Source organism: Schistocerca serialis, chromosome 2 (genome assembly GCF_023864345.2).
Source record: "Schistocerca serialis cubense isolate TAMUIC-IGC-003099 chromosome 2, iqSchSeri2.2, whole genome shotgun sequence".
NCBI classification, from domain to species: Eukaryota; Metazoa; Arthropoda; class Insecta; order Orthoptera; family Acrididae; genus Schistocerca; species Schistocerca serialis.
The window spans coordinates 683,607,262-683,621,450 of NC_064639.1; the positions used below are offsets into that span (position 1 = coordinate 683,607,262).

General features: G+C 43.7%; 1 protein-coding gene across 1 annotated transcript in view; it reads left to right on the forward strand.

The window, feature by feature from the left end:
- The window catches only part of LOC126457807 (lysosomal acid glucosylceramidase-like), a 139,483-nt gene that overhangs the window by 67,354 nt on the left and 57,940 nt on the right, over positions 1 to 14,189 (forward strand). The window contains exon 4 of the mRNA XM_050094421.1: positions 6,301 to 6,463. Coding sequence (XP_049950378.1) covers positions 6,301 to 6,463 — 163 coding nt within the window. The remainder of the gene's footprint in view (positions 1 to 6,300; positions 6,464 to 14,189) is intronic.

Below are 14,189 nucleotides of genomic sequence, written 5' to 3' on the forward strand. Positions count from 1 at the left end.
AGTCATTCCACAACTTTTCTACTCTTATATGGTCAGATCGGAAGGAGTGAAGACTGTCTCTTAAAAAAGGCGTTAAGAGCATTTTTATCACCTTTTTTTTAAATAGATAGAGGCCTACTTTGTGTTTCTTTTTGTTGGTTGTAGGTATTACAGTATCCAGTCTAGCAGCAACTGCCTTGTGGTCGCTAATCCCTGTATTCGTCGCGATACTCCCTATTTGTCTAGGATTTTTTGTTGCTAAGGGGTCAAGTATGCTTTCGCAACCATTTACGCTTTGAGTGAGCTCATGAACTAATTGCACAAAATAATTTTCTGAGAAAGCATTCAGTATAATTTCGGTTGACGTTTTATGCCTGCCGCCGACTTCAAACGTATAATTTTTGCACCATATGGAGGGTAGATTGAAGTCACCAACTATGATTGTGTGAGTGGGGTACCTATTTGAAATGAGACTCAAGCTTTCTTTGAACTGTATTTTTTGAGTCGGGGGTCGGTAAAACGATCCAATTAATAGTTTAGTCCGATTGTCAAGTATAAGCTCTACCCATACTATTTCGTAGGAACTATCTACTTCAATTTCACTACAAGATAAACTACTTGTGACAGCAATAAAAACTCCACCAACAACTGTATTTAATCTGGCCTTTCTGAATGTTAGATTTTGATTGTATTTATTTTCGGTTTTAGCCAGCTTTCTGTACCTACAACTATTTGAGTTTCAGTGCTTTCTATTAGGGCTTGGAGCCCTAGTTCTATCCCAACACAGCTACGACAGTTTACAAATACAATATCGATCGTTTCAACAACTAAATTACTGTGTTTTACCTGCCCCCTTTTAGACGGACGCCCTTTCTGTGGGTTCCTGAGAAGCTCTAACCTAAAAAATGGCCCAGTCCTTTCCACACAGGCCCGCTACCTGTGTAGCCGCTTCCTGCGTGTAGTGTACTCCTGACCTATAAAGCGGAACCCGGAAACCCACCACCCGATGGCTCAAGTCAAGGAATCTGCAGCGTACACGGTCACAGAACGGCCTGAGTCTCTGATTCAGACCCTCCACTCGGCTCTGCACCAAAGGACCACAGTCGGTTCTATCGACGATGCCGCAGATGGCGAGCTCCGCCTTAATCTCGGAAACAAGACTGGCAGTCTTTACCATTTCCGCTAGCCGCCCGAAACCAGAGAGAATCTCCTCCGATCGAAAGTGACACACGTCATTTGCACTGACATGAGCCACCACCTGCAGTCAGCTGCGTGCTGTACTCTTCATGGCATCCGCAAGCACCCTTTCCCCATCCGGAATGACTCCCCCCAGTATGCACATGGAGTGCACACTGGCTTCCTCCCCCCCCCCCCCCCCCATGGCAGCCATGTTCCTAAGGGGTGCCATTACGGGCCTAACGTCCGAGCTCCCAACTACCAACAAACGCATCCTCTGTGAATGTCCAGACATTGTGGGCCGAGAAACTTCCTCTGGGAACAGGGTAGACGACTGCATCCAGCCTAGAGACTTCGTCAGCCACAGATAACACCCAAAACCTGTTCGTCAAACGAACCAGGGAGGCCCTATGACCAGTCCCTTGGAAAGTCTTTCGCTGCCTGCCAGACTTTAGAATGATCTCCAACTCGACCACACGTGAGGCGTCAGCCTCAGTGCAGGCAGTACCCGGGGCGGTCACAGCAGTGGACCGATTGGAGGACACGTGGGTCATGCTCGACGTCCCTTGCATCCCCGCATCTGACCCCCCACAGTGATGCCCCTTGGCAGCAGCCTCAAGCTGTGTGACGGAAGCCAACACAGCCTTGAGCTGTGAGCGAAGGGTTACCAACTCAGCTCGCATCTGTACACAGCAATCGCAGATCCTATCCATTACTGAAGTCGCTCCTATTTGTAGATCGTAAAAATATGTAATAAACGATCGGTGTGCTCGGCTTGTTAGTAGCAGGAATTTGAAGTGCTCTCTCACTGACGATCTATCCGACACTGAGCTGTTCTAACCAAAACAAACAAAAGTATGTATGATACGAGGGTCGACATAATAGTCGATAACAACAGCAGCACTGTATGCTACATTGTTATTAAAATAAAAGGTTGTACCTTATAAGCACTCGACCACACAAGAAATTATAAAAATAAACTAGTAATTAAACAGGTATCTATTAATATATGTCGCTCCTGTTGGAAGCTCGTAAAAATATATAAAAAACTAACGGTCTACTCGCCTTATTAGCAATAGGAACTCGAGTTGCTCTCTCACTGATGGGCTATCTGACACACAGGAGAATCAAGCCTGGTAGAAGCAGGCAGTTGCCTGTCATATTTGTGGGGTGCCATTGGATAGGAAATCGGAATTTCCTCAGAGTGACCACTGACATCTAATGGGAAGTTCAGCAGTGCAGTCCGGAATGAATACAACTCGAAGTACCAGGTGCCACAACCGGTACCTCTCTTCCAACATAATTTGAGTGGGTATGGTGTCTGCTCCCTTACTGAGCACATGGATGATTTCTGTTTGAAACGTTATAAGATGAGTGTAATTCCTGATAACACTGAAAATTACATTTCATGTACCAAGTGAATCATGCTGAATCCTGCCAAAAATAACTCTCTGCTTCACGGATTCGCTACACTTCAAGCACGCCTCTATTCAGAAAGTTGCTGAGATGATGCACCAGGAGAATGTGTGCATATCACCATAGCTCTGTACCACGATGCTGAAAAGTTTCGGACCGTGATTAAGAAGGGGGTCTTTCCATACAAATACCTGAATGAGATGAAGTGTCTCCATGAAATCACGTTGCTGGACATAACAACATTATACAGGAACCTGACAGGCACTACCGTAACCGATGCTGAGTATGAGCCTGTGGAGAATGTTTGACAAGAGTTAATTATCTGTCAGTGAGGGGAATATGCGAGATCGTACATCAATAGCGATGTATGACTGCTCGTGGACATCTTCGAGAAATTTCGGAGTATAGGATTGGGCATCTGCCTTCTGCTTCACTGCGCCAGGACTTTCAAGGGACATAGTGTTAAGGAAGCTGCATGTCGGTATTCAACTGTTGACTGATACTGACATGCTGTTTTTCTTCAAACTCAGGGTTCATGGTCGGCTTTGCCAGTCAGTGTACAGGTGTACTTAGGTGGACAACCTAGGAATGAGCGAGTAGGAATAGAGGACGTCTGAAAACTTGAGTTACGTCCTTTACATGGATGCAAACAACCTCTTTGGGCAACTCGTGCACTAGTCTGTGTCGATTGGATGGTTCTGATGGATGTCCAACGGAAAAGTCGCCAGACTGAAGGAAATGATCCATGGTGTGGCAGAGTGCTGCGGTAAGGGATATGTCCTACAGGCAAACGTGTAGGACACTTCCAATTTGCATGAAACGCACAGTGTCCAGAGCGCCTAGCCTCACAGTGCAGTTCGGTCTCCAAGCTGGTGACAACACTGGGAAAAAAGCAGGGATATATTCTGTGCTATAGAAATGTCCAATATTTTCTCATGTTAGAGATGAAACCTGCTGGAGTAACATGTGGCATGCCTTCGACTAGTCCTAGTCAATCTGGTTAAAAGAGTACTATGATTTAGAAAGCGAAAAGAAGGCATCCACAATGTGTGATTTCGAAAAAAGTATTTTAGAAATTAATGAACGATTCAGTTTTCGGAAGAACCATGGAAAATTTTAGGGAATACTGGGGAATTCATTTAGTTTGCATTTGGGATGGACGTACAGCATAAGAAATTACAACACCAGGTCAAATTTTAAGCAGGCCACCATCTTCAATCAAGGATTTGTCACATACCACGTAGATGAAGATGGCACCCAAGGCAGCCTAAGGTGTGCATCATGTGGTCACAAAGGCTCTTATGAAGAAGGATTACAAGAGGTGCCTGCTCGAGGGCGTCACCAATGCTCCGCATCTGTTGCACCACGTAATCTTCCTATTGAGAGGCCATGAGGTACATACTGCATTGTCAGGACGACATGTGGTTCATCTGTAAGGCTGGGGTCGAGAGCCTCCTGTACTCATACTAAACACTGAGTGATTGAGTGTGTGCCAGGTTAATTTAGAGTGGATGTTTACATGGAATAGTTGGATGAGTAACCTGTCACAGGTGTGTGTGTGTGTGTGTGTGTGTGTGTGTGTGTGTGTGTGTGTGTGTGTGTGTATGTGTGTGTCTGTCTGTCTATCTGAATACGTGGAAATGACTGCACAATATATGTGCTTCTAAATTTTGTATGTAGTTGTGTGTGTGCTTTTTCTTCACCCCAGGATGGCCTTCAATATAAATTGCCCCAATGCATAATCTGCCATTACAAGTGATGTCATCAAACTGGTTATAGCCGGTTGTGGGCCAGCACCTACACTGCTATCCTACTGATTCTTTAAATCAAGTTATGTTTACTTCTAAATCACGTCCCATTAAATCCTGTCCCTTTAAATTACGTTCCTTTATTTCCAGCACACGCACTGCTATACTACTTGTGTGTTACCAGTTACGCCTTGTCCCTGTTATTGACGAATTTGACAGGAAGGCATCATTCAAAACCAAGGGTTTCTCTGAAAAAGACTGCGCTGATGAGCTAAAACAGTACGAGCACCTACCCCTGTTGTTCACCTTTGAAAGGCAGTACACAAGCGAGTCTGCCCGGCATGGCTTCGACGAGCCCTTGGTAGGTTTTTCGAAAGTATGTCGCACCAGGTGTGTATGCTCAGGTCACGCAATTCCTGTATATTAAGGGCCGATGGTTTTTGGGGGCGGAGCTGGCACAAGATAGTGTCTCAGACGTGCATCATCACGTTCATATCAAGCGAATTTGGTGGCCAAGACATTAACGTGACTTCACTTTCTTGCTCCTCAATCCACTGCAGGATCACTCTTGCTTTCTGGAAGATGCCAGTGCCATCGGAGAAGACATCAAACATTGAGGGATGCAGGTGGTCCATAATAATGTGCACTTAGTCCACACCTGCCATGCTACATTCAATTACTACTGTGGAAGCCCAGGTGAATGTCTCTCAAAGCACAGTCCTGCCCTCAATATCCTGCGTCCTTGAACTGGCGCATGTTTCGAGCATGATTTTGCTTGGATGAAGGCGTATCATGGTACGACCATCGACCTGGTCTAGCAAGAAACGTGATTCATCCGACCAAGTGACACGTTTCCATTGGTCCACGGTCCAGTCTCTATGATCCCATGTCCATGGCAATCGTCGGTGGGTCAATATGTGAACAAATAGGGATCGTCTACGGCGAAGCCCCATGTTCATCAATGGGCGCCGAATGGTATGTTCCCAAACAACTATGCATGCACCAGCATTGTACTCTGTCGTCACATCTGCCACAGAGGCAAAGATGAAGGCGGATGTGATGGAAGTTCAAATGTTTAGGTAAACTGTTTGTCAAGTCAAGAAAATTAGAGTTTCTGTGTACACGTGATTACTACAGTGGGTCGTTTAAATTCTTACCAACTCTTGAGAGTGGGCTGGTGACTGAATTGTTTTACCACTATTTGCCATTCATGAGGGCAAATCAGAGAGTCTTTGGCCCTGTTCTGTATTAGGCAAAGTAAGGTACATACAATAAGTGAAAAATGTGTATCCTATTCTATGTACCTTGCACTATTTTTCCAATAGTCCCCACACTGGTTCACACATCTATTCCATTGCAGCACTAAATATGAGATGCTCCTGCATCCGACTGACTACAGAACCATGTTCGGACAGCTGTCTTGGCTTCATCGTTACTTGTGAATCGCTGCGTTCCCATGCGATGTGCTAAGCTCTCAAAAAATAGCTGTGATTTGCTTTCACCATTATATTTACGCGGGAAATGTTGTCGTCAGTCAACTCATTGCCATGCAAGACTTCACAGCCTTTGTCGGACTCACAGCACCAGTACCTCACAGTTTTCAAAGCGAGACAGTTTTCCCCATACGTGGGCTGCATTCACCTGGAGATTTCGAAGGCATCCTTGTCTTGCTCCATAGAAAACTTCGTTGTTCTAACGCCTTGGACGTGTGAAGCACGAGCGCCATCTTTAACAACTGACAGCTGCGCCTTGCGGCGGAGCTACCGGCAGATAAAGCCGGCATGAACCAAGAAAGGTCCAAGCTGGTAATGGATATGGTGACTTCGGACTTATAGCCGTAATTTGGTTACCAAAAAACTGGGAGAAAGACTTTCTGAATTGCCCTCCTATGCTCTGCTTTCCAGCCAATCAAGCGATGCAGTACATTGATGAGTAGAACTGCTCGGTGCCAGGTGTGTTGACAGGCGGCGCTGTGTTGCAGGAGCTACTTCGGGAGCAGCGACGGCAGCTCACAGTACTCGCTGATCCGTCTGCCCATGGGTGGCACCGACTTCTCGGTACGCAACTACACGTATGATGACAGCAATAAGCCTGACCCGTCCCTAAAGAACTTTGCTCTCCAGCCGGAAGACATCGAATACAAGGTAATTTGTGTTATTACGTTCCTGCATTACATTTGGGAATCAAGAGTTCCGATGCTGCATGATCATCAGAACTTGTATAGACCTGTTCCTACAGCACGTCACACAACTGTCTGTATACTTCCTAAACGTATTAAAAATAAAAAGCACTTTAATTTATGTAAACATGTCAAGGATAGCGTTTTGTTTCCATGTACATCTACATCCATACTCCGCAAGCCACCTGACGGTGTGTGGCGGAGGGTACCTTGAGCAACGAAGCGCGCTGCTCTCCGCTGGATCTTCTCTAACTCTTCTGTCAACCATATCTGGTACGGTTCCCACACCGGTGAGCAATATTCAAGCAGTGGGTGAACAAGTGTACTGTAACCTACTTCCTTTGTTTTCGGACTGCATTTCCTTAGGATTCCATATGATTAGTTACAGGGTTGGTCCGCTGGCGACACACAATTCAATTAATTTCATGCACTTTATTTTCCGAAGTGTGAGACTACTTCTTTTCAAAGTTATTTGGGATTGCTATTGATTATTCATCAGTTCTCACTTCCGCCAAAAGTCAAGACCAGTCTTCGCAGTTGTAACAATTAATCCTTTCGTGGGCACAACTATTGAGCAGTTTTTTAAATGAATGGAGATTAGTTAGTAGTTAACAGATAGGTAAATTTATAATGCAGAATATCAAATTTGCTCCAACCTTGAAAGTGAGGTCACACAACAAGGTGGGAAGTATTCTTCCCACTGCCCTTCCTTGGAGTTAAATGACAAAAACAACTTTTTCAATGTATGCCATATTTATTTGATAAATTTACTTCTCTTGTTACAATGATTGTTCACAGTTACTTGCCATGAAATTTTCTGAAACATGGGTCTATGCAAAGTGGTATTTGAAAGTATGTACAAACACAGCGAGTGCTCTTTTCCGCAGCTTTGGTACTACAATGACGGCACGTCCAGTAGGTTTCTCCTAAAATGGGTTGATGCTCCCCTACAGCCAAATGACGAAAATCTTCAGGTACTTTACCCCTTTTTGTCAGAAAGACAGGTTTTTGTCCACGCCTTTTTTGGGATGAGAAGCCAGCGATCAATTGCCTGGCTAGATGGATCCTGTATGTGAGCTGATCATGCTGTCCACTTTCTCTTTTACTGATTTTCCACAGGATAAAACTGTTCACTGCAGCAACATCCACCAGGAAATAAAATATTCTGTACCACCATTTTACAGAACGTCTGCCAATAGCATACCTTTCTCGTAATTGATCAAACTTATCGACACCACCCATTATTTTGTTGTATTCTGCGACAACTTCAGGACAAGAAATCTCTGTACTAGTGCCATCCTTGTTTTTTCTTTTCACTGTGGCTGTTTCTCATGGGTCATGAATTGAGGACAGGAAAGTGACTGGATGGTTATCCATCCATTTTACTGCAGAAATGGCTCCTTTTGTTTCAAACTGGAATTTTCCTCGTTCCAATTTTACGTGCTAAATTTGGGTAAATCAAAAGTATTTACCTTATACTATAGCTTTGAGGAAAAAAATCACAAAATGTCACGCAAACACCACTGAAAGGCTCCTCTATAGAGCAACACTCAGCTATACAATGGCTCTGCGCGAAGGCACAGCAAAAACGGCGGGAACTTTCGATTGGAAGTAGTACCCTATACTGTTCACTAGGTGGTAACACCATACAGAGGTGGGAACTGTGAATCCCATGGGACTAGGAGCGAGTTCGTTGTAGTGGGAAGCATGTTTCCCACGGCTCACGAACGGGTTAAAAGGTATATTCCATGATGAAAAATAAAAGAAGTCAAAGACTATTGCCCCCACCCACCTCCGTCTAACTACGATACGACAGAAAAGATGGTTCGATTAAATAATATGAATAACTATGAAAGAAATATTTGGTTTTTTTTGGTAGGATGTTGGCCCTCCTTGTGTATAAATTACAACTTTTGTCCGATGAACGATCATGCACAACACAGTATGATGTTTCTGCAAAAAGGCACCAATTTCAGAATTTGTCCTTTGAGCGGGAAAATTGGACAATTTATTTCGACAATGCCCCACAGAGATTTCATAGCTATTCTGACTTCGGGCATTGGGGAAGGGGGTCACACGAGTTGTAGTATTACATCAGCGTGTTGTTTAAACCAGTCTTGGACAATTCCAGAAATGTGAATGGAAGCAATATTATCTTTGTGGACAGTTCGTCCACTAGGGAACACACACTGTGGCATCGCGTGGAAAGCGTCACATAGTAGTTTGACATATTCTACCTTGTAACCTGCCTCCGCAGGACAAGTAGGTCAGAGCACGGTGTGACACTGCGCCCCACAACAGAATATTCTCTTACATAAAATGTGTATATTACTACATTCCTTCCTTGCAACTATAAATTCTGTCGTTTGCAGCCCCCACTCAGAAATCCACTTGCTGAGTAATTTAACTGTATGTGTTTGTGACAATCTTTTTAGTATTATTACGCAGTAGGCAAGTGTCTAAGACATGTAAGCTACGTGCGAATTCAGGCTTTCCGGCGAATTTCGAAGATGAATTCTTCTCAGGAAATGAACCGAATATTGTCTTCATTTCGATGCAACTTTTTAAGTTTCGTACTATGGGATAGTTTGTTATTAAAAATTTTTCTGCTGCCGTTCATCATTTAAATTTTATGCATTTATTTCACGGCACCGTTCAGGAAATGATTCCTATGCTGAAGTGCGTTTTCGTGTATAATGGTATTCATGCACGATGCTTTCTATGCGTGAGTTGCTGCATTATTCTGTTGCGTTTCCAGTGATATGTCAACTTGCGCAATTTTCTAAATAACGACAGATCTTTATACACTGACTGACGAAAAGGAAAACTAATTGAATGTTCACGCGTTGAGAGGATATGTGATGCTATTTCAGTGATTATAAAATGGAGTCGAATTTACGAAGAACTTCTCAGTATGAGCCCACTTTTCAGAAAGACGTTATACCCCCTGTGGCAAGAATGAATGCACTGATTCCGTTTGGAAGGTTATCATAAAACCTTTGAATCCTCTCCCGAGGAAAACTAGCTCACAATGTTGTTGTAACTTGTCCTTGATATCATGGAACTGCTACTGGGATGCAGTTGACGCCCGATATGCTGTCGGGGACAGATATAGGTATTTTGATGGCCTCGGGCATATCTCAGCATCACGCAGAAAGTTCGTAGAGACATGTGTCATGTGTGGAGGAGAATTTTCCTGTTGAAAAACAGCATCACGAGACTGTCGTATGACAGATAAGAGATGAAGACACAGGATCTACTATCGCTGACCCAGTGGTAGCTGATGGCTCCCCACATCATGACGCCAGGACCAACAGGGCTGTGGAAGAATGAAACCTCCCCAGGTCGCCACCATACTCCCGACGACGGTCATCATCTGTGGTGGTGCACAACCGCGATTCATCGCTCAACACAATTTGATGCTATTCATCCGCAGTCTATGCTTCTAGGTCACGACAAAACTCCAAACTTACCCGTTTATTCTGCGGTGTTAACGGCTGCCTACACATGGGAGGGTAAGACCTTACCCCAATTGCTGTTAGTTACCGACCAATGGTGCGAAATGATGCAGAGTATTGAAACGAATCCATTACTTATTCTTGTATGCCAGGCCTATATATAAAGGAGTTACGTTTTGCTTGGAGTACAGTAGGGCGATCCTCCCTTGTGGTGATTAGACATGATCGACTGGAATGTTGACGGCCAGTATGCCTGCCTTCGCCTTCCCATGCTGTCCAGTATCGGGCCACTGTCACATTCGAATGTCCAAAATTTGTGTACTGCACAATTCGATCAGCCTGCCAAATGGAGAGCATCAATGTGGCCCTTTCCAACTCTGTCAGATGCTGATAATGCTATCATACTAGATTATGTGGCATCGTCGTGTCATTCACAGTGACCAGTCAGCATCTGGCGCTGATCACGTCCCTTTTATACCCTACCAGATCTGGTAACAACACTAAACACGATCGACATTAATGCATTCTGGTGGACCTTCCACCTGTCGCACAGAATTGTAACTCTAATGACTTATGTACTCACCGATGCTGGGTGCATGACATCCAACCATGTGTTTTGGTGCTTCACTTTTTTGTCAGAGTATATATACAGTGTAATGGTTCTTTATTTACGTGACCGTTACGGCCCTCCAACCCCAGTTCTCGATACCAGTAATATCGTACTACTTTTCTGCGAAGTAACAGACATATTTTTGTGACAATATTCACATTTGGTTTTATTAATGTATAGGTACTCCGATGTTACAGTGATATGGTTCTTGTGTGTATTCATTTCTGTGAGACTGTCATAATCTTTGACTTACTTGTAACCGTTTTGGCGCGAATGCGCACAGAGCAGTCTTTGTTTCACTTTTCAGAAGTCGAGTTGTTATTTCGCTTTGTAAAAGAACAGTCAAGTCTTGTGTTTGGTTAAAGTGGAAATTAAATATATGAAGATTGATACAAAACTGTTTTCTTGATGATGTGACAATTAAGAAGAAATATATTTGAATTTACAAGAAGTTTAATAAAAATGTGGATCGTGAACACCAAGTCAAAAATTATTTCTACCATACCATTGTTCTGATCTGGGATTGTTTGATCATTAACAATTTCCTGAAAAACGCATTTGTTAGGTCTTCAAATATTGCTAAAATACAGATCTGAATCTTCTAGCAGTCAAATTGGAATCACCCTAGAATCAACAAGATGAGCCATAACAACTTCGACGAAATCTACGTGGGAATCCATTCAAGATAAATTTACAAAAATCTCTTCCTTATTATTTCTTTTAGTCTTCTTATGCAACAAGTCTCACATATTGTACATCTCTCTTCCAATTTCCTGTGCACAATGTTTTGTGTCGCCTCATTGTCACTGTAGGCTTGTACCATAGGAACCAAGGAGTGGATGTTGTTTGGTGGCTGATATCCTCTTCCATAACACAGACTGCACGCATTTGTTAACACGGTTCTTTATTCATAAGAACAAGAAGTTACTTAAGATAGTCCAGGTGTTGTGGTACAAGCTCTTCTGTAATAATTCACTTTAGCCTCACTGCTGGTGTAGTATACATCCCGCTATGCACACTACTCTACTCGCTAGACACTGACTGACTCTGAGCTAGAGGCTGCGCTAACTGCGACTGCGATTCCCACTCGGCTGCGACTGAAGACTCGAATTGTTGACTCACTGGATTACTGATTGGGACTGACTGGTCCGCGGCGGCGATTTAAATACTAGCGGTCGAGAGGGCGTTGGCGGCACGTTGCTTGTGAGCCTCTGTTTGGTCTATCTCCTGCTCACTTATCGATCTTCTCGCATCCTCTTTGCCGCCCAGAGTGCTGCCACCAGCTTAAGCTAGCACACAATGCACTTTGAAAACAGATACAAAAATATTTTACACAGAGACACATGAAAAAAGTTTTGCATCACCTCGGTTCCGAGAGTTCGGTAACCTGTACAGAAAACTGGAATAGAGATCAACATAAACATCATTTCCACCCCTTATTATTGCTGATGAAAACCCCACATTGCATGTTGCGCCATAGTACAGCGAGACCTTTAGAGGTGGTGGTCCAGATTGCTCTACACATGGATGCCTCTAATACCGAGTAGCACGTCCTCTTGCATTGACCCATGCCTGTATTCGTCGTGGCATACCAGCCACAAGTTCATCAGAGCACAGTTGGTCCAGATTGTCCCACTCTTCAACAGCGACTCGGCGTGGATCCCTAGAGTGGTTGGTGGGTCACGTCGTCCATAAATAGCCCTTTCCAATCTACCTCAGGCATGTTCGATAGGGTTCATGCCTGGAGAACATGCTGGCCACTCTAGTAGAGCGATGTCGTTATCCTGAAGGAAGTCATTCACAAGATGTGCACGATATGGGCGCGAATTGTCGTCCACGAAGACGAATGCCTCGCCAATATGCTGCCGGTGTAGTTGCACTATCAGTTGGAAGGTGGCAATCACATATCGTATAGCCGTTACGGCGCCTTCCACAACCACAACCATGTCCGAACAACATCGCTTTGGTTCACTCCGAGACGCACACTTTCCTTGTTGAGAGCCCTTCCTGGCACAAAGTAACAATGCCGAAGCGATCAAACCACGATATTAACCGTCTAGGCATGGTTGAACTACAGACAACACGAGGCCTCCGTCTAATACGCGAAGCTCATGCATGCTCGGTTACATCTTAGGGAGGGTTTAGTGACATCTTTTAACAGTCAAAGGGACTCTGCCTGTGATACAATATCCACAGTCAACGTCTATCTTCAGAACTGGGAACTGGGGTGATGCAACACTGTTTTTGATGTGTGTAGTTGACAGAACAGTATGTATTCTCCATGAAGCATGTATACAATTCTTTAGTCCAGACAGATACTTTTTACATGTAATTGGTGTAGGAAACTAAGGAGGCGGAACCTGGATAAGTTGAAAGAACCAGAGGTTGTTGAGAGTTTCAGATGGAGCATTAGGCAACGATTGAGAAAAGCAGGAGAAAGGAATGCAGTAGAGGCGGAATGAGTAGCTTTAAGAGATGAAAATGTGAAGGCAGCGGAGGATCAAATACATAAAAAAACAAAGCCAAGCAGAAATTCATGGATAACACAGGAGATATTGCGTCTAATTGATGATAGGAGAAAATATAAAAAAGCAGTAAACGAAGCAGGCCAAAGGGAATACAAACCTCTAAAAAATGAGATTGACAGGGTGTTCAAAACGACTAAGCAGAAATGCCTAGAGGACAAATGTAATGATTTAGAAGCATGTCTCACTAGGGGAAAGATAGATATCGCCTACAGGAAAATTAAAGAGGCCTTAGGAGAAGCGGTTGTATCAGTGTCATGAGCTAAAATGGAAAACCAGTACTAAGCAAAGAAGGGAAAGCTGAAAAGTGGGAGGGGTATATAAAGAGACTGTACAAGGGAGATGAACTTGAAGGCAGTATTATAGAAAGGGAAGAGGACGTAGACGAAGATGCGAGGGGAAATATTATACTGTGAGGATTTGACAGAGCACTGTAAAATCTAAGTCGAAACAAGGCCCCGGGATACTTCAACTAAAAGAAGAGACAGTTTGATAGTAGACATTTTGAGGTATCAAAGAGTCGGAAATTTGGTAGCGGAGGGAAGTGTGGTGAGTAAAAAATTGTAGGCTCGATTACAGCAAGTAGGTTCAAACGTGTGTTGATAGCAGTAATTATGCTGATATGAAGAGACTTGGACAGTATAAACTAGTGTGGAGGGCTGCACCAAAAAGTATTTGCAGTAAAGGTCACAGCAGCAACATTGTTTACTTGTGTGCCTGCCACCCTCTTTGTGTGCTCCACATTCCTCCACATATCTCTGTACATGAAATGTAACGTCCCGACTGACTGTCTCACTGACTCATCATCGCCCAGCCAAAAACCGTTAAGGATAGAAGCTCGAAAGTTGCAGAGGGTGTTGATCTTATACTATGGGCTCGTTCAAGAAGCGACTTTTCGAAGTTCCATCTCCTAATGGGGTGAAATAGGGAAGGTCAGAAATAAAGAAATACATATTTCGGCATTTTTCAGGAGTAACCCTATGGGGATGAAATAGTGAGTGAAAAATTTTTAGAAAATAAATAATTATTACAGAACTACTGAAGTACTTTTATAGCTACATCTATGAAAATTGCTATTTCACTTCTTTATTACAAATA